This window comes from Ceratotherium simum, chromosome 11 (genome assembly GCF_057802395.1).
Source record: "Ceratotherium simum simum isolate JZ-2026a chromosome 11, ASM5780239v1, whole genome shotgun sequence".
Taxonomy (NCBI): Eukaryota; Metazoa; Chordata; class Mammalia; order Perissodactyla; family Rhinocerotidae; genus Ceratotherium; species Ceratotherium simum.
In genome coordinates, this window is record NC_141910.1 from 43384494 (window position 1) to 43404862 (window position 20369).

Sequence of the window (20369 nt, forward strand, 5' to 3'; positions counted from 1 at the left end):
TCATTCATTCCTTCATTCATTCAACTAATATTTATTGAATATGTATTATATTCCAGGCACTGTAGTTTATGCTGAGAATACAACAGAGAGCAAAATGGACTAAATCCCTGCCCTTGGAGCTTACATTCTAGGGAAGGAGACAGACAATAAAAAAATAAACAAGTTAATATTTACCATAATGTCAGGTAGGGATGGGGATATATCAAGAAAATAAAATAAGATAGAGAATGGCTGAAATGTCATATTTTGCTTCAAATTTCATATTTTGCTCTCCCTTTTTAGTATAGATTGTATTCTATTATAATTAACCTCTCCCTGCTTCTCTCCTTCCTCTTCCTCTTCTTCTTTCTTTACTTCTCCTCCTTCGTCTTCCTTGGTTAAACGTTGCTTGGAGTAAACAGACTGGGGTTTAGGAAGCTTTCTTTTAAAGCAAGGATGGGGTTATAATCACAGCATCACAGAGGTCATATAGACCAACGTCACTTGCACTGCTTCATTTGTTCCACTGTGAACAGATGTACTTGGATTTGTGATACAATAAGAGAATGAGGCCACCCCCACTGCAGCTATATTTAGCCAACATTCAGGGAGTGACCTACATAAAATTTTTAATAGACTTTAAATCATACCTGAGTTTAAAGAGATACACTCATTCGAATGCCATACACAGGTCAGACGTGAACAGAGGGGAGGCGGGCAGAGAAGGCACTTGGAGGTCTTGGATAAGCGAGACATCAAATCAGCAATGAGTGAAGGCTCACTCCTGCTTCTAGGCCTTTGTTCAAGCTGGTCCCTCTGCGCGAAATACTCTTCCCCATATCCACTTACCAAATAATCAACTTTCCTTAAATGCCTGGTTCAAACCCTCCAGCCAATATTAATTCATCCCTCCCTCATATCCCATAGAATTTTAGCAATGCCTCTGTTGTAATCCTTCCAACAGCCTACCTTGTATGAGCTATTTATTGTATGTGTTTTCCAGGTTGTGGACACTTCTTAAAAATCAATGAGAATGTCTGTTTCCTCTCCCATTAGGCCAAGCAGTAGACTTTGCACATAGTAACATCTCAATAAATACACATTAAATTGAAATGAGGCTGTTTCCTCTAACCACCCTCCCCATTGCTGGTCTGCATCTAGGAGCAACAAGATTAAAAAATCTTTTCAGCATCCTGTGTTGGCTTGCTCTAATTGGGCCCATAGCAACGATCTCTCGCATGCTATTTCTGGGAACTAGTTGTTATTTTCACTTAAATTCAACAAACCTAAATAACATCTGTTATCCAAACTATCTGTTCTTCTGGATTCTTATATTTCTATTTGGGAGACCACTCTTTTTTCTAGTTACCAGGGCTAAAAACCTTTAAGTTGGCTTTAAGCCAACTTTGAAATCACCATTTCTCCCAACCCCCACCAAGCCTTCTCAATTCTTTCTTCTCTGTATATTCCAAATGACACTGCCTTGACTCTAGAGAGGAGCTTAGGTTTCCCTAGCCCAACTGCTTTTACATTACAAATAATGTCAGGATAAACTCCCATGATTTTTAAGGACAGAAATTTACTTTAAATTTACAGTTGGAAGATATAAGCCAAATAAATACTATTTAGAGAACCAAAGTAGCCTGATGTGTTCCTCATTGCAAACATATTACATAATGTTTTGCAGAACTTTTATCTTACTTATAAATTAAATTATTCCCATTGTTTAAAACAAATTAAAAATTTTTTTCATCCACCATATTTGAACACTTGCAATGTTAACCCCCTTTCAACCCTCAATTCTTCCTGCTAAAATAGGAAACTAAGAAAAACAGATCTTGCTCTCTCCATCTCTCTGGTGGAAATGTTATTGCACAGTGTAATGGCCATAGCAATGGTGGTAATAGTCAAGAAAAGCACAGTTGATGTAGGAGTGGTGGTGCTGTATTTTATAAACTAGACAAGTTGTGCTTGAATAATCAGTTTTCTCGAAAGTACAATGTGAATGGTGCTCTCTGCCCTGCCTATCTCACAGTCTTGTTAAGGGAACAAATGCAATGATATATGTGGAAGCATTTGTGAGTGCTAAAAAAAATTTATACATAAAAGACAGTCATCACTATTACATATAGGATCATTCAAAACAATCTATTTGTCTTTACCTGGTAAATCTGTGTGGAAGGGTTATTCATCGGGATATGTTCATTGTCTCCTGTAGGGAGAAAGAGCTTTGTTCAATTAACACAACTCATTTTGTCTCTATCCTTTTCAGACACACGCAGGGAATAAGGGGATGTATAGGATCCTAAATTTGTGCCTGCACAACAAGAAACCAATGATTCAACAAGAATAAACCATAAACTGGTGTAGGTGATTTTATATTCACATCCTAATGACCAAACCATCTCTGCCTAATATAACTCTTGCAGCAGAAAATCATGTTCTACCATGGTGGGGAAGTTTCTCGACCACACTGAATGATTAACGATCATTTATTAGCCTAAAGGGAATGCCCGTGAAAAGTCTCCCTCACGTTCTTGGGACTGACTGAAGTTTACCTGAGGGAGTAGTTCTATAGTCAGGAAGGCTGCTCACCAGGCACCTGTCAGTCATCACTCTATTGTTCTCAGGAGGCCTGTGGAAAATATCCCTGACTTCTCCTGCCTCTGGTCATTGCCAAACTTCTGAAATCTGCCCTCCTGTCACTGCCCAGATCAGCTAAGGGAATCTTGCTATTCTCCTTGGCAAGATGGTTGATAAAAGGGAATTGTCAATGGAAAGGTTCTAGGAAGGATTCAGGCAGAAAGAAAACAGTATTGTCAACACTAGAGACTTCGAAACATAGGGCAAACACAAAGGAAGTAGTAGGTCGTAAAAACCATTTACAACCTAGGGAGAAAGAAGGTTGATCTAGAATGTACTTTCAGAACTACATTGTTTGGCCGTGAAGATGAGGCAATCCACGTAAAACATGCAGCTTGTTGCTCATCCATTTAGCTACATCTCTGTTGTGTCACATCGTATGAATCAAGGAGTTTGTAGACGAAAGCCCTGGTTGCAAAGATTTGGTCGTGTGGATGTACATATTGTTCTCCTAAGACACGCTGGTATAGGAAACTCTTCCTTGGAGGAACAAGCCTCAGTATGTTAAGTTCAGAAATAACACATAACCTCAGCGCAGAACTTATACACACTGAGGGCTGTCCCTATAAAATCCAGATGGTTTGAGATTACCAAAACTCCCCACATAAACCTGAGTAAAGATTACGTAGCCCGTTTTTTTTTGTTTTGTTTTGTTTTTTAAAGATTTATTTATTTATTTTCACCCCAAAGCCCCAGTAGATAGTTGTATGTCATAGTTGCACAGCTTTCTAGTTGCCGTATGTGGGACGCGGCCTCAGCGTAGCCGGAGAAGCGGTGCGTCGGTGTGCGCCCGGGATCCGAACCCGGGCCGCCAGCATCAGAGAGCACGCACTTAACCGCTAAGCCACAGGGCCGGCCCCGTAGCCCGTTTTATGCTATGTCCCAACAGCTTGGTATCATGGCAAGAACCAGAACTTGGCAACAGAGACCAGGCTCCCAGATCGAACTTGGACACTTCATGGTTGTAGCCTGACTTCCCTATGACTCTCTGTAAATTGGAGATGATAACAGAACTTACTTCCATATGGTTGATTTTATATGGTAAAGATTAAAAGAGAAAGCACTTATGTTTCCAGGCTAGCCTAGAAGGTGTTGGATGTCTATCAGTTGAATCTGCACCTGGGCCTTGTTCAGCAGGTTGTTCTGAGGCAGTCCTAGAGTTATTGCTAAGAAAAATAAGAAAACTACTCAGACCAAATGATATATGTAGCAATTCCTATTTCTCCAGCACCAAGTCTATGCTCTTCACCGTCATTATATGATGATAAGGAAATGAGAATAGTCAAGTCAACATATTGTCATGTTTTGAGACAATGGCAAGACAAGACTAAAACCTACATTTCTTGAATTCTGAGCCCTAAGGCAAGACATAGGAAAAATCTAACCTTGTTTTGTTTTGGTTTTTTCCATGGTGCCTGTTTCTTCTTTCCTCCACCTTATTCTTCAACGTTGCATCTTCATCGTCCCTGGATCAGGCCACCCCCTCTTCCCTGGACCTGTCAATTGAAATCAAGAGTAAGGGATAGCAGGTAGCGCTGGCAAAGTAACTGGACTTCCTTTATGTGTTACGTGAAAAAAATTAAAACGAACACAGATATTAGAGGCAACTTGAGGTTTATGCAATTTCAGAGGAGTGAAAATATTAAGTTGAGTAAATATTTAGCTTAAAAGATAAAGGTAAAAGCATGATTTCACTCATAAGTGGAAGATGAACTAACCCACAGACAGAGAGAACTGTTTGGTGGTTACCAGGGGCAAGAGGGGTCAGGGATGGGCACAAGGGGTGAAGGGATGCATTTATATGGTGACTGACAAACAATAATGGACAACAAAAATTTCACAGTAAAGAAAAAAAGATAAAGGTAAAAATTTTGTGAATAAGTATGAAATTCATTAGTTAAAATTATGGTAGTTTTTATAATTAATTTAGACCCATTGATTTTTATTAGCAGGTTATGGTTTAGGGAAATTATCTTAAGAAGAAAAAACCTGACTAAGTATGAAGGCCAATACGTCTGTTTCTATTCTATTTCACTAAAAATACATTCCTTGATGATGTTGTCCCCACTTTCTGCATCTGGTAGACTCCTTTACACCCAGGAGATACTTATCAAATGTGGCCAGCTTTAGACGTGAAGCTGCAAATTCAGAAGGCAATGTAACAGACAAACAGAAACTGTCAGTGTTGTGGACCTTGGCCCTCTTTTTAGCCGTCTAGAATTTTAATCTTGTCCAATGATTGGGGAATTCCCTTACCTTAGGAGGCTTGATCAGATGCCTCCCACTATAGAGGCTGAAAATGCTAGGTTTTCCTAGTCTTCCTTGCAGCTAAGGCATGATGGACACATGACCAAGTGTATGCCACTCAGATGCACCCACTCCAATAGATACTAGCAGTTGCAGAGGGATTCCTAAGACAGATATACTTGCTATACTTTCTACGAAATAGAAAGAGTTCCTAAGACAGCAGTGGCAGCAAGGGTAGTGGTGGTGCCCATGACGTGGTACAGACAGTTTAGGTAACTCAAGCTGCTGCTTTTGGTGCTTTCCTCAGCAGAACAGCTGTACTATATGATTTGGGGCATTGTTGCTGGCCGCATAATCCCAAACTTGGTTCACCAGTCTCCCAGCGATTCTACGAGCTCCTATATTCTTTGAACAAGTTCCTTTGCCGCTTAAATCAGACAAAGCTGTTTTCTGTTGCTTGCAACTAAGAAACCTGATTGAAACAATCAAAATACTATATTAACACTATCCAAGACTGAGAAAACACGAGTTAAAACTTTGTTCATTGCTCTAAACAAGACATATCTAATCTATAGTGACAAAATGCAGATCAGTAGTTACTTAGGGCAGGAGGTGGGGATTTAACTGGGAAAAGGCACAGGGAATTTTTAGGGTGAGAGAAATGTTCTATTGCCTAGTTGTGGTAGTGGTTATCCAGATGCATATATTTGTTAAAACTCATCAAAATGTATATTTCAATTGGGTGCATTTTATCCTATATAAATTATACCTCAAGAAAGTAGAATTAAAAATTTTCATTCACGGGGCCGGCCTGGTGGCACAAGTGGTTAAGTGCACGCACTCTGCCACGGCAGCCTGGGGGTCGCCGGTTCGGAACCCCGGGCGCACACCAACACACCACTTGTCAAGCCATGCTGTGGCGGCGTCCCATATAAAGTGGAGGAAGATAGGCATGGATGTTAGCCCAGGGCCAGTCTTCCTCAGCAAAAAGAGGAGAATTGGTAGATGTTAGCTCAGGGCCGATCTTCCTCACAAAAAAAAAAAAAATTCATTCACATATTGAGGTCTGTACAGCAAAATAATATGTTGGCAGGGGCGGGAGGATACATACGGATGAAAAAGCATTGGTCAATAGTTACACAGCTATACATGAAGGATATAAAGTTAAGGCCATATGCTATTTGGAATCTTGCACATTTTTCCTGTGAGCCTGAAAGTGATGTCAAGATAGGGCATCTTCCCTAGCTATCTGAATATCTTTCACAGCTGATATAAGCCTTACTAAGATGAAAACTTTCTTCTCCTTAGCAATTGTTAATTTATTTGATATCTAATGCATTCCATAATGAAAATAATTAAATCACAGAATGTTAGAGCCAAAAAGGCCCTGAGAAAATTATTTTATCCACCTTCTTCATTTATAGGTGAAGTAACTTAGGCATGGAGAGGAGAAGTGACCTGCCCAAAGCCACATAGCTTTGAAAATTATTGTTAGGAATGATTTCTGTTACTATTTGGGAAAAAAATCTTGAAACCTATAAAGCCATATTTTTAAGAGATTTTTATGGATAAGTAATTCTTGGGGATTTAGTTATCTAGTCTACAATTAACTGAAAACAAACCAAAAAAATCCTCCATACATCATAGCTAAAATATAAACTTACACATTTTCAGAGCTAGGATTTCATCAAGCTCACATATATACATATAGTCACTGATTTCAAGATGTAATAAAATATGTGTTATTAATAGAAAGTAAATTAGAAATTTTATTTTATTTATTTAACTACAAAAGCAACAAAACTACATTCGAGAAAATTTGGAAACTATAGAGGAAAAAACAACTATAATGCCTCTACTTAAACAACTATCATGATCATTTGGTTGTATTGTCTGCCAATCTTTTTTCTCTCGAATGTTTTACGTGATGGTTAATGGAGCCTACCTATAATTTTGTATCTACTTTTTTACCTACATTATAGCATAAGCATTTTACTTAAAAAAAAAAAAGGGATCATTATTATTCATGTTGTTTTTATTGTGGCCATCTGAGCAGAGGGCACGAGTGTTCCTCCCCAGTCCAACCAACGTTACAATCTGCTGGTATTCTTTCATTCCTTTCTCCATCCTCATACAGTCACATACAAACATACATACACAGTATACATATATGGGGTGGAGCTGTCATTGTAGGTTCATACTATATCTCTCTGCATCTTGTCTCTCTCACTTAATACATCGTGGCAATCTTTCCAAGTTAATTGGTATAGATCCAACAAATTATTTTTAATAACTGCATAATATCTATGGTACTAATGACCTGTGTTAATCATTCCTTTATTGATGGGCATTTCCTTTATTTCCATTATTTTGCCACTGCAAACAATGCCATAACAAACATCTTGGTACATAAAGCCTTACATATTGGTGCTTTTACTTATGTGGGGTTTTAATAGATATGGTAAGGCTGCTTTCCCAAAAGGTTATAATTATTCACACTTACCCCAGGAATATTGCATGAGTACCTTTTGTCCTGCATTCTAGCCAGTACTGGATATTTACACTTTTTAGTTCTTGCCAGTCAGATAGGTGACAAGTCTTATTTCATAGCTACTCCTCCTGATTGCTAGTGCTATTGAGCATCTCTACATATACTTACTGGACATTTAGATGTGAATTAGCTATTCCTCTGCTTTGTATATTCTTCTATTGGGTCATCTGCCTTTTCCTTATCAATTAGTAAGAGCTTTTATTTAATAGATAATAAATCTTTATTTGTCATATGAATTATGAATATTTTTCCCATCTTTCTTTTTGTCTTTTGACTTTGTGGCAACTTTTGCTATTCAAACATTTTAAAATTTGTTTAGTCAAATAGATATTTTCCCTTAATTGTTTCTAGGTTTCTTGAGTTGGTTTAAAATCTCTCTGCAGCCCCAAGTTTATATACATATGTTTTCCTACATTTTCTCCTAGGGTTTTTATTATTTTTAAGTGTTTAATTCATCTGGAATTTGTTTTGATATATGGGGTGAGGGAGTGTTCAATTTCCTTATCTTCCAGTTGGATAGCCACTTGTACCTGTACCAGTTATTACTTAAACCATCCTTTTCCCTCATGAAATTGAAATATCATTTTTGTCATGTATTAAATTCCCATGTACACTGAGATCTATTACGGACTCTCCCTTCCATTCTGATCCATCTGCCTATTTCCATTCCAAAACCACATATTATAGATGTTCTTCAGTGTTTTAAAAATATTTGGTAAGGCAAGTCAACTATTATTTTTTTATATAATTTCCTTTTCCTGACATATTTTTCCATATGAATAAATGAACTCCAAGATCATTTTACCCATTCCAAAAAAAATTGGGATTCTCATTGGCATTGCATTAGATTTATATATTAATTTGCAAGAACTGGCATTTTTCTTATATCGAATCTTGCATTCCAAGAGCAGTATAGTTCTTTCCATGTGTCTGGATCTGGTTTTAGGTCTTTCAATCAGATTTTATAGTTTTCTTCTTAAAGTCCTAAGCTTTTCAGGGCCAGCCCCGTGGCTTAGCGGTTAAGTGCGCGCGCTCCACTGCTGGCGGCCCGGGTTTGGATCCCAGGCGCGCACCAACAACGCACTGCTTCTCTGGCCATGCTGAGGCCGCGTCCCACATACAGCAACTAGAAGGAGGTGCAGCTATGACATACAACTATCTACTGGGGTTTTGGGGGAAAAAATAAATAAAATTATATTAAAAAAAAGTCCTAAGCTTTTCCTGTGAAATTTATTCTTAAATATCTTATACTTTTTATTGCTATTGTGAATGGTATTTTTTTCCATTTTGGTTTTTGTATTTTCTAATTTTTTGTAAATTTATTTTGTATTCAGCCACTTTAACTGAATTCCTTTATTAAATATGGAAGATTTTTTTAAATGAGCATTTCTTGAGTTTTCTGGGTGACTTTTAATCCTTATTTTTAAATATTTATACCAGTTATTTCATTGTCCTATCTTATTGTATTTGCTAGAGCTTCCAGGATAATGTTTACTAATAATGGTGACAGTGGACATCATTATCCATTTTCTGATTTTAATGTAAATGCCTTTAAAGTCGTTTAGAATGACATTTTCTATCTTTGGTAAAAAATCTATATCATACATAAATAATTTCTTATTAGGAATGGATGTTATATTTTGTTAGACCTTTTAACAGCTATTGATAGAATTGCTTTTTTCTCCTTTAATTTATTGTTGTAATGACTTATGCTGATTCCTTGATGTTGAATCATCCTTACATTCTTGGAATATCTGCTTGGTCATAGGATATAGTTCTTTTTTTGGTGAAGAAGATTGGCCCTTGAGCTAACATCTGTCACCAACCTTTCCTCTTTTTTCCTTGAGGAAGATTGTCCTTGAGCTAATGTCTGTGCCAATCTTCCTCTATTTTGTATGTGGGACACCACCACAGCATGGCTTGATGTGCGGTGTGTAGGTCCGTGCCCAGGGTCTGAACTCACAAACCCCGGGCCACTGAAGCAGAGTGCATGAACTTAACCACTACGCCACTGGGCCAGCCCCAGGATATAGTTCTTTTGATACACTGATGGATTTTATTTGTTAATACTTGGACATTTTGCATCTGTATTCATGAGTGATTTTGATCTGTGGAAAGTTTATTGCTTTTTATTCTTTTTTTGGCATTAAGTTTACGCTAGCTTCTTAAAATGAATTAGAGTTTTCAATCTCTTTCTAAAATCTAGAAAAATTTCAATTAAGTTGGAATTATCTGTTTTTTAAAAGAAAGTGGAACATAGCTATGAAACCATTTGGCCCTAGTGCCTTTCTTTAAAAAGGCAGACAGATCAGTAACCATTTTCAATTTCTTCAAAAGTAATTGGTTGACTCAAGTTTTCTACTTAATTTTGTAATTTATATTTTCTTGGAAATTATATATTTCCTTAAGTTTGTCAACAAATGTGTTGATAGAGCATAAGCATCTTTCTGTGTGCTATATAAGGAATGCTGGAGAGAGAAGTAACATTTATTGAACAGCTCCTATGTGCCAAGCACTATGCCTCATATTTATTTATATTGTCACATTTAATTGAATCCTCATACTGATCCTGTTGAGTATGTATCATTAGCCTCATTTTATAGGTGAGACTATCGAGGCTTGGGAAAATGAGGTAATATTACACCTAGGATCATGGATAAGAAATGGCAGAGGGTGCCAGAATTGGGACTCAGGTCTCTGTGATTTCAGAACTGGTGCTTTTATCACTCCTGGCTTTCTCCAAATAGTTTCACAATCATATTTAATTACTGAAAAATAGTTGTTTGAGGAAATGTGTCATTGTTTTCTTTCCCTTCCCCAATTATTGAATTTTAGGATAGTTTTCTGTTTTTCACTATAATTAGTAAGAATTAAAAGGAATATAGCTTTTTTTCCCCATATTTAAGACATTTTTTCTTAGCTTAGGTTTCCAGAAGAGAATTACTAGTTTGAAGATTATGATCATATTAATGAGTAATATATATTGAAAGGCACATTTTAAAGGGAGAATAACAACAGGATAACATAGAAAAATGGTATGACTTTTTCTGGAAAGAGCCTTACTACATTATGAAATTCCCTTTGAGATCTTACTTGTAGCTGGCTTTTCATTTTCTATGGAAATCTCTCACTCTCTGAGCCCAATAGTTATTCTTTACTCTGCCCTTCATAGCCCTTGAACCACTGCCTACCTTTGAATAACCATCAGATGCTGTCACATTCCTCTCATCAAGTTAATATGGCTTCTACTCCTCCTGAGCCTTCCTCCTTTCTTTCTGTCTCTACAATAGCAATGCTAGCCTCTAAAAACACCCACGTGGGCCTTGGGAGACCCCTGGGAGAATACTGTTAAGTTTCAAGGAAAAGCCTGTTAGTCTCTAAGCCATGCCTGATCATTATATAGAACAATGGTTAAGTCTGTAATCTTTGAAGGCTTCAGGCTTTTTTGAGCTTGCCTTGGGGACAGACAGAAAGCCACCAAGCTGGTGGGGTCCTGGGCCCCCTCTCCATCCTTCAATCAGAGTCTCTCTGTTCTTGTCTGACTCACATATGGCAGCTTTTGAGGAAGGATTTCCTTTCAAAATCAGTTTCTCCTACTTAAAAACAAAGGTTCTAAAATTGTTGCAATCAACAAATAGAGATGTTGAAACATTAACCTAAGAAGTTATAGCCAGATTTTTATGAAATTAATTCAAATAATAAAATTAATAATATTAATAAAGTTCATAGAAGCCTAAAGAATACTGAAAAATCTCCTGACCCTCCCCCAGACTGACCTAGAATGTATACCCCCCCAAACACATACACGCATAAGACCACAGAAACTTAGGATTGCCTATTACTTTCCAATTACTGCTGTGACAGAAAAGGAAAGTTTGGCACTTTGGGGAATTGAAATTAATTGAAAGCAGACTTGAGTTAATTTCCATTTCAGTGCCCTTTATTGAATGGGTCTTTAGTGCACATTTCTAATTTAGTAGAATGAGAACTTTTTATGTTGGGGGGAGGGTGATGAGGAAATATTTTCCCCTGAAACTAAAGTAATTCAGCAGAACAAATCCTGCAAATATTTTCAGAGAGGAGAGTCTATATGATCTTTGTGATATAGAAAAATGCTTTAAAAAAGTTATGAGAGGGGTTGTTTGTTTTTCCTATACAGCCTAAAAGCAACATATAATTCATGACGTATTTCAGGACCTTGTTTGTACACGCTTCATAGTTTTCAAAGCACTGTCACATACGTTCTATCACTTGATCATTGCAGCCATGCTGTGCAGTGGGCAGAGCACACGTTACCATCCATTTTATATGGAAGGAAACTGTAGGTCTGAACAAGTTACACAGAGTGGCACCATTTAAGACCATTATTCTTTCTATTATTCTATATCTTTAAATAAACTGCTTCATGCAACAGGATTCCAAAACACTATAATATAAGGAACCACTTTTACTGTCATTAAAAATGTATCAATTCCTATGTGGGCTCTGATAGCTATTTGAAAAAAACAGATTGAAAAGATTGATAAAATGAGAATAGGTCTGACAAGTCTGATGAGAGAGAGGGGGATGGAGAGAAAGAGAAAGAATACAAAGTAGGACAAAAAAAGAGAGATATAACCACTAATTCAGAGGCTATGAAGGATTATTTTAAAAATTCTATATGTAATTTACTGCCAATAATTTTTTAACGCTAGATGAAATGGACAATTTTCTACGAAAGCATAAATCGCTGAAATTTGTTTTAAAAACTATAAAGTCAACTAGAACAACTATCTATAGAAGATATTCAAAGGGGGTTATCAAATATCTACACCCCCAAATAAGAAATGGCCCTGGATAATATCACAGGAAGTTTCTATAAAGAACAATAACTATATTACTTAATGCATATCAGAGACGAGGATATATGTAAATCACTAGATGTATTCTATGCAGTTCTGAGATCAAATCTACTCTAGCATAGCCTAAATAAATAAATATACAAACATTCTAAATAAAAGATCAGAGAACAAAAAATACCACACTATAACCAGTAGAGTTTGTTCTAAAATATAAAAATGGCTTGATGCTTATAAATCTATTAATATAATTCATTAATCAACATAATGCAAGAAAACCAAGAGCACAGTGTGACCCTTAGAAGCAAAATGATAAGGCGATAAGACAAATTTCACAATACATAGGCATGCAAGTGTTTAAAAGGAGGATACCTCAATGATAATGTAACTTTTTATACCCACTTCAAAAATACATCTATAATCAAATCATCCTCAAATACACAGTAATTTAAAGTGACAAAGGAAATAAATTAAAGAATTAAAATAGAACTCTGCCACTAGACATCCCAAATAATAAGTAATCTTATTTTGAAAATGGTTCTTGGTCCTCAAGTCAGCCTCCTTCTTGGCCTTTTCTCAAATATGGGTGTTGCTAGAAATAGGGTGGCCCTTCCACAGAACCAGGTCACATCCTTAGTTAACTGCCTGAATCTAAGTTCCCTCACCAGACTGTGAGCAACTCAGGGGCAGAGGAAGTGTTTTATTGATCGTTGTATCCCCAGCTCCTTTCCCCATTCTGGGCATGTGCTCAAAAAATGTTCATGGAAGTGAATTGAATGCTTATCTGATAGACTACAAGAAAAACATGCTTTTTACCACAATGTGCTTCACATAAGCAGTAAAGAATGAGTGGTAAATATACAAAGAGTTTAGCCTGGAGATGATTTTTGTTAGGGAAAAAAAAAATCCTATTTTATTCTATCAAGCAAAGTTTCACTGGCAGAAATATATCTCTTGTGCCCACCACTGAGCTTGAAGAACCAAGGGAGAGCAGGATTTCCTAATGAATGGTCCCACACCAAAACTAATTATAACTATGCTCCACGTTGCCAGCAGCCTCACAGTGCCCAGAGCCAATGAGAAGAGGGCAAAGCTCAGAGAGTGGGCAATTCTGTAGCTCAGGAGCACACAGAGGGCCTTTACGTCAGAATACGGAGTAACAGAGATCCTCCCACCTCCGGTCCACTGGCACCTTAATTTCTTTTGCTTACTTTATAATATCAGTCAGGATAGAGTCATTTGGTTGAGTTGCTGTGTGTCAACATCAATCAGAAAAAAAGAACACCAGCATGCTATCACACACACAAAACAAACCCAATATGGCTAGAGATAATTATTTTAAATTTAAGAATGCCTCATTTAAGACATCAAAACTTATCAGAGGTTTCAGACCATATTACTTCCAGGGGATCTTCTGACTCGTTTTATGGATTGGCATACATAAATATGCCAGAACTGGATATCGTGAGCCAGAAGGCTTCATGGGCTGTGGATCTGATCAGGAAGATGTGCTCTATCTCTTTTCTTATCCTGACTTGACTTGCTTTAATTTCAACCTTTCAAACAGGTTTGGATTCATCTGAGTGGAAGTTAAGAGCCTCTCAGAGACACTGCGTGCAAGAGGCAGAGAGCACAGTGTTGCCCCAATACAATGTAAATGCCTACTTCAAAAGAAAGTAAAGCAACTGTCACTATATTTTCACTAGGTCAGTCCTGACTGGAAGAGAGGGAAGACAGCGAAGGCAAGAGAGGCCCTGGGGAGAATTGTGAAGGGAAAGAGCCCTGAGCTGCAGAGAGAGCTCCCTCCAGCCCTAGGCATGACCCTGATTTGCAGGGCGGTATATCAACGTGGTAAAACCTCGACTAGCCCTCAGGAGTATTCCTCCTGCTAGAGCAGAGGCAGTTGCAGGACTCACAAGATCTGAATCACGTGGCTGGGGTAGTAGTACCTTGTGAAATAGATCATCAGTCACCAAAGCCTTTTTTAGGTGAGAGGGGAAACCAGGTTACTGCCGCCTCTCCTGGGAGAATTTTTTTCATAGTTCAGATAAAATGACATCCAATTTGGATCTGCCTTTGGCACTTTCAGAACTGCTAGAAGGGAGAAAAGAGTAAAATCCAGTCTTCAGAGTGATTGTATTTTCACTCCCAGTGAACAAAGACTCAGGAGTTGGAAATCACAGACAAACCCTGCAAATCTGTGACCTCGGTTAGAAAAATAGCCCACACCCCGTGCGCCATGACAGGAGTCAGTGATGTACTCTTATCACTAAAACTGCAGCATTCTCCCTACAGAACTAGTCCACCCACAGGCCATATGCATTTCTACCTGAGGATCTCAGTCTCTGCAGGTCCCCTGCCTTAAAACCCTCTCTCCTCTGCCAACCCAAGTCCTGCTCAACCTTCAAAGGGCAGTTCATGTCTCACACCCTTCATCAGCCTGCCTTGGCCATTCTCCTCAACTGTCACCTCTCTGCACTAAGGCAAGGATCATCTCATAACCCATTATTGTTAGACTCCAATAGCATAGTAACCTGGATATAAGAAATAGTCAACACTTTTATTGATAAATGAAAAATGTGAATTCATCATTAGTTTATTTCTTTTATAATTTCAGCCTATTTCATACATGCCCTCCCTAGAGCTAAGGCATACTGAACCCGACCAATGAGTAATTTCTTACCACATCTGGTAAGTATGGCACAAGGAGAAAGGACTAGAAACATTCCTTAAAGAGACCAGAACACATTGGAGCTGGTTTTGCTAAGAAACTATATTCTGATTCCTAAATCTCTTGTTGCACTATTTCAATCTCCTTTTTGGATCAAGTTGGGACAGGAATAAGTAAATAATAGATAGAATAGAAGTGCTTCATCCTCCTGCCTCCAAACTGAATTACATACTTCTCCCATCCTGGATAGTTGGATAGCAGTCCTGTTCTTCAGAACGTTTAAAAGTATATTTGGAAAGACACTTAACAACCTCACTTGAAATCTATTCTAGGGCTGCTCAACCATGCTGTAAGGAAATCATTCTCTGTGTAGATTATGCCCATTTCACCTTTTCTGATGTCACTGGAACACAGTTCCCTTACCTGAAGGCAAGTCCATCTAACAGAGTGCACACATCGTGCCCCACATCATTTCCTGCCTTCAATGCTACATGCTTAGCGCTCTTTGTAGGCCGTCCATTTTGCTTTTTGATAATGCAATTTGTGAACATTTTCATCAGGCTTCCCACTATAGATCTATGTAAAAATGTTCTCACAAGAGTCAGGAAGGTAGTGCATCTGCTGACCGGCAGAGTGGGGGAATGGGAAGAATACTGGACTGAGATCCGACCCTAACTTCTCACTCACTATGGGGCTGTAGGAAAGCCAGGCACCCTCTCTGGGCTTCCATTTCCTCATCTCTAGTATGAAGAGGCTGTCAAAGTCCTTGCAGCTCTAGAATGCTGAGGCCAAAATCTAGCAGGGTATCTCTAAATATTACTCACAACATGGTGATATAGCAACCAATGGCCTCCCTCCCCCAGCCCTCCAGTCCCCAGAGCCTTCCATAACTGTCCCTTTGTTCAATCTAAAAAACCTACTGTACCCTAAACTTAAATTATGCAAAGCAGTTCACAATTTCCTAATCCCTAATTCTTCCACTATCAGTTTTAGCTATTTTTCAGTAGTCAGGTCTTTATTTTGAGGAAAGGAAACAACTAGCTGTTCTTTTGATCTTTTTTTTCTGCTAAATGAATATCCGTGGTTGCGCTTATATTTCTCTCCAATGAATATTTTCACTTGGCTGTTCCATGGTCACCTCAAACTCCGCCTGTTTCAATCACATCGGTTGTCTTCAACCTATCCAGGCAGCCCCTTCAGATTTCCCTAGTTCTGGCACCAGCACCACCATTGACCCAGGCTCAAGAGCTTGGAATGATCTTCCCCTCACCCTACAATCCACCAGCAGTGAAACCTTCTGAGTCTTGCTTGATAAAGTTTATTAAATTTCCTCCTTCCCTTTTCATTGTCACCTCTTTGGTTCAACCCTGACTGCTTTGTGCCTAAACATCTATAGGAGCATCCTAATTAGCTTATCAATCCTCTACACTGCTACTAGATTATTTTCCTTAATTTATTTTATTTATTTATTTTTTTGCTTGAGGAAGATTGTTGCTGAGCGAACATCTGTGCCAATCTTTCTCTACTTGATATATGGGACACCGCCACAGCATGGCTTGATGAGCAGTGTGTATGTCCTCACCCGGGATCCGAACCTGCGGAACCTGCGAACCCCGGCTGCCAAAGCAGAGTGCACGAACTTAACCACTACACCACCGGGTTGGCCCCTTATTTTTCTTTAAATCTCACTTTGATCGTCTCTTGTTCCTGCTCAAAAACTTGAATGGCTCTCTTCCTAATAAAATATAATATAAACCTCAAGGTGAACCACGATGTCCCTGACCTTCCTCTCCAACCTTGTTTCCAACATGTAGGGGACATACCAGCCGCCTGAGTCTTATTCACCACTTGCGTTCCTACCTTGTCTCTCCCTTTCCCTGCTGCCTGGTCTGCCCTCCTCACCCTACTCCAACTGTCAAATCCTTACTCCTTTCCCAAAGTCCAACTCAGGCTCATTCCCTCCCTGGAACTTTCCCCCTTCAATCCAATAAGGAATTATTCCTCCTTTCTCTGGTGTCCTAGCGGTTAATTTTGCACGCTCTGCTGTGCGCCCGGGGTTCGCGCGTTTGGATCCCAGGCACGGACTGACGTACTGCTTATCGAGCCGTGCTGTGGTGGCATCCCATGTAAAGTAGAGGAAGATGGGCACAGATGTTACCCCAGGGCCAATCTTCCTCAGCAAAAATGGAGGATTGGCAACAGATGTTAGCTCAGGGCCAATCTTCCTCACCAACAAAAAAAGAAAAAGAAAAAGAAAGAAAGAAATTATTCCTCCTTTCTTGGAATATCTATAGAACTCAATTGGAACCCAAACCACGATTTTCTACTGTTATTTATCTTACATAAACGATCTCATTTTTTAAATAGGTTATACATTTCTTGAGAAAAGAGGCTATTTTTTCCACCTCTTATTGCCCTGGTGCCCATTCTATGTTCCTACACGTAGAAGCTCAATAAATGTTTGTTGACTAAGATGATAAATCTGCCAAACGCTGTCAATGGTAACTTTTTAACACATAATCCTTTTCTAATTAATTAGGGGTTAATTAACACTTAGTAATGAATTGACTAAGTGTTCTCTTACCTAAAAACCTGGTAATCAACAGTCATGGATGGAGAAAGAATTTGGCCACTGGAAATCCAGGCTGGGAAAGTGCAACAATGGGATTTAATGCTCTATCTTGGCCCTAAAGGGCATTTTCAGAGTTACAGGGTCATAAAACAGGACAGCCTGCAATGGCTTAGCCTTTGTTATATATATTAGATTCTAATGTTTTGGATTTAGAGGGAAAGGCAATCCTTTTCTTCCTTCACCTGCTTTGGAATGTACCTTAAAAACCTCACTGCCTAGGGCTTGCCCATTTCTTTCTTTTTAACACTGGAGGACCTGCCTTCAGCCTGTAGTGTCTGCCATTAATCTGCTTGGGGATCCATGTTCCTGGCCTGCTCCTGGTCTCCAAAGAAATTATGTGATAGGCAGTGAATGAGCCAGTAGATGCAAGATGAATCCAGAGGAAAAAAACCCAACCCTTTGAAAGCACTATTTCCAATCCTCAAATCTTTCACTCCTTCCCACCCATTCTTAGCTTGGGTCCTTCCTCTAGCCTGTGGTTTGTGAAGCTGAAGAGAGAAATGCTGTAAATCTGGATGCAAAGTTCACATACAAAATAAATCCCTGGGCCGGCCCGGTGGCTTAATGGTTAGGTGCGCATGCTCCACTACTGGCGGCCCGGGTTTGGATCCTGGGAGCGCACCGACACACGGCTTCTCCAGCCATGCTGAGGCCGCGTCCCACATACAGCAACTAGAAGGATGTGCAAGTATGACATACAACTATCTACTGGGGCTTTGGGGAAAAAAAGGAGGAGGATTGGCAATAGATGTTAGCTCAGAGCCGGTCTTCCTCAGCAAAAAGAGGAGGATTGGCATGGATGTTAGCTCAGGGCTGATCTTCCTCACAAAAAAAAAATAATAAAAATAAAAAAATAAAAAATGAAACTAAAAAAAAAACCAAAAAAACAAATCCCTGCTTCTTAAAATCCTGTAAATTCAGTTGCCATAACTTTTTAAATTTACTGTTAATAGTCATAATCCCCATTAGCAAAAATTAAATAAATAAGTAGATGTGGTACATTTGAAAAGTCATTAAAATGTTAAAATAGAATGTTTAGAATCATAGAAGTGAGAAAAGCTCATTTGTGAAAATCCTGGAACATAAAAGATGTGAGGGGAAAAAGCGACGCTGAAACCTAGGCTCTCATGCGACTCCACCAGGGCCCATCTTGTTCCTCTTTCTTGACAACTTCAAGGTCTTCTCAAATTTACAATATCCCACAGTCATGCATGAAGGACTAAAAAGTTCTAAGGCTTCTGGTCTCTGCTTAAATGTCAACTTATTAGAAAGGCCTTCCCTGAACACACATGTATGAGCAGGACCCAGCCTCCACTGCCCATCTCCCTTTCATGACTTTATTTTTCTCCACAGCATTTACCACCAAATGACAATGCTCTCTATTTATTTTTTTGTTGACCATCTTGGCCTGCCACCTCCACTTCATGGGGGCTTGGATATTTTTATTCACTCTGTACTCCCCGAGGTCTAAAACAGTGCCTGGCACAGAAGGGTCCCCAGATAAGTAGGTGTTGAATAAATGAATGAACCAATATCCTAGTTTGGAAAGACCAAACCAAACCAAACCACATCCATGAGAACTACTTGCAAAATAAACAAAAGATTCAGCGTATAGTGGTAAAAAAATCAGAACTGAAAGATTACCCAGAGATGGGCCAGCCAAACCCTGTCACTTCACAAATAAAGAAGAAGAGGTTGAGAAGTTAAGCGACTTGATTAAGTCATAAGGTCCTGTTTTGACAAAAATAATAAAAGGGCTTACTACAGAGTCCCAATTTCTTGGACAAATATGGTAATTATAGAATTCAATAACACCATTTTAATCTCAATGAGGTGGGCCTCATAAATAAGTGGAATAAAATGGCTGTCCTTGCCCAAATATATCAACCTCACTGCCTGTCATCAACATTATGACTTTATTCCTTTGGCTCTTGAGAGATTGATTTTTTCTTTTTGTTTGGACATACCTTACTCTGTTGTCAGCTAACACTTTAGCTAGTTGAGAGCAACTCTGAGAGCCAAGCGAGGTGCCAATTGTAGGTGGGGATAGAGAATCTGAGCTTTGAAGTATGGAAGATCTGGAGTCAAATCCCAGCTCCATGATTTAGATAGTTGACTGACCTTGGGAAAATTACTTAACCTAAGAGTCTGATTAGCTCAGTCTCTGGTATGATTATGTCGATGATAGTGATTATTACTATCCTTTGCATTTTGCCTGGGCCAAAGCTGGAAGCCCTAGCCTAAGATCAATAGAGATAAAAGGAAAAGCACACGGTGGATCCTCCTGAGGGGTCTAGATTCAAAGGTCTTCAAGGGTAGGGACCATATGTTAAGCTGCTTCTGCAGTCCCAAGCGCCTAGGTCACAGGTGAACATGGTGCGGGCGCTGGTTCGCACTGCAGGAACCAGAATCAAGAGCTTGCATCTGCAGCAGCAGCCTCAGCCCAACTGTGGGGAGCGGGGAACCCCCAAGAATCAATTGCTTGGCAATCTTGGGTCTGAAAATGGGATTAGAGCTGGATTAAGGAGCTGCAAATGTACCAATCTATCTGAAAGAGCCCTGGAAATGTGAGAGAGAGAAAACTATATTTATCAGGACTTCCCTCAAGGAAAGTATTTTCTGTGATTGAAAGGAATGCTTTGATAAACACCTTGAGGGCGTGGGATGTATGTGTGTATGTTTGGGGGTGACAGCGATGGGCTATCCTAGATGCAGTCTTGAGTAGCAACAAACGGTCACCAAAAAGCCTTCTAAGAACAGGACATCTTGGGCCGGCTCCGTGGCTTAGCGGTTAAGTGCGTGCGCTCT

At 39.0% G+C, this 20369-nt stretch overlaps 1 protein-coding gene across 3 annotated transcripts in view; it reads right to left on the reverse strand.

The window, feature by feature from the left end:
- ARHGEF33 (Rho guanine nucleotide exchange factor 33) overlaps positions 1–4032 on the reverse strand; it is a 48108-nt gene extending 44076 nt beyond the window's left edge. For all 3 annotated transcript variants that reach the window (XM_014792347.2, XM_087436859.1, XM_087436860.1), the window contains exons 1-2: positions 4008–4032; positions 2142–2191 (exon numbers count right to left, since the gene is read on the reverse strand). In XM_014792347.2, the coding sequence (XP_014647833.2) occupies positions 2142–2191; positions 4008–4032 (75 nt within the window). The remainder of the gene's footprint in view (positions 1–2141; positions 2192–4007) is intronic.
- Positions 4033–20369: the final 16337 nt, after the last annotated feature.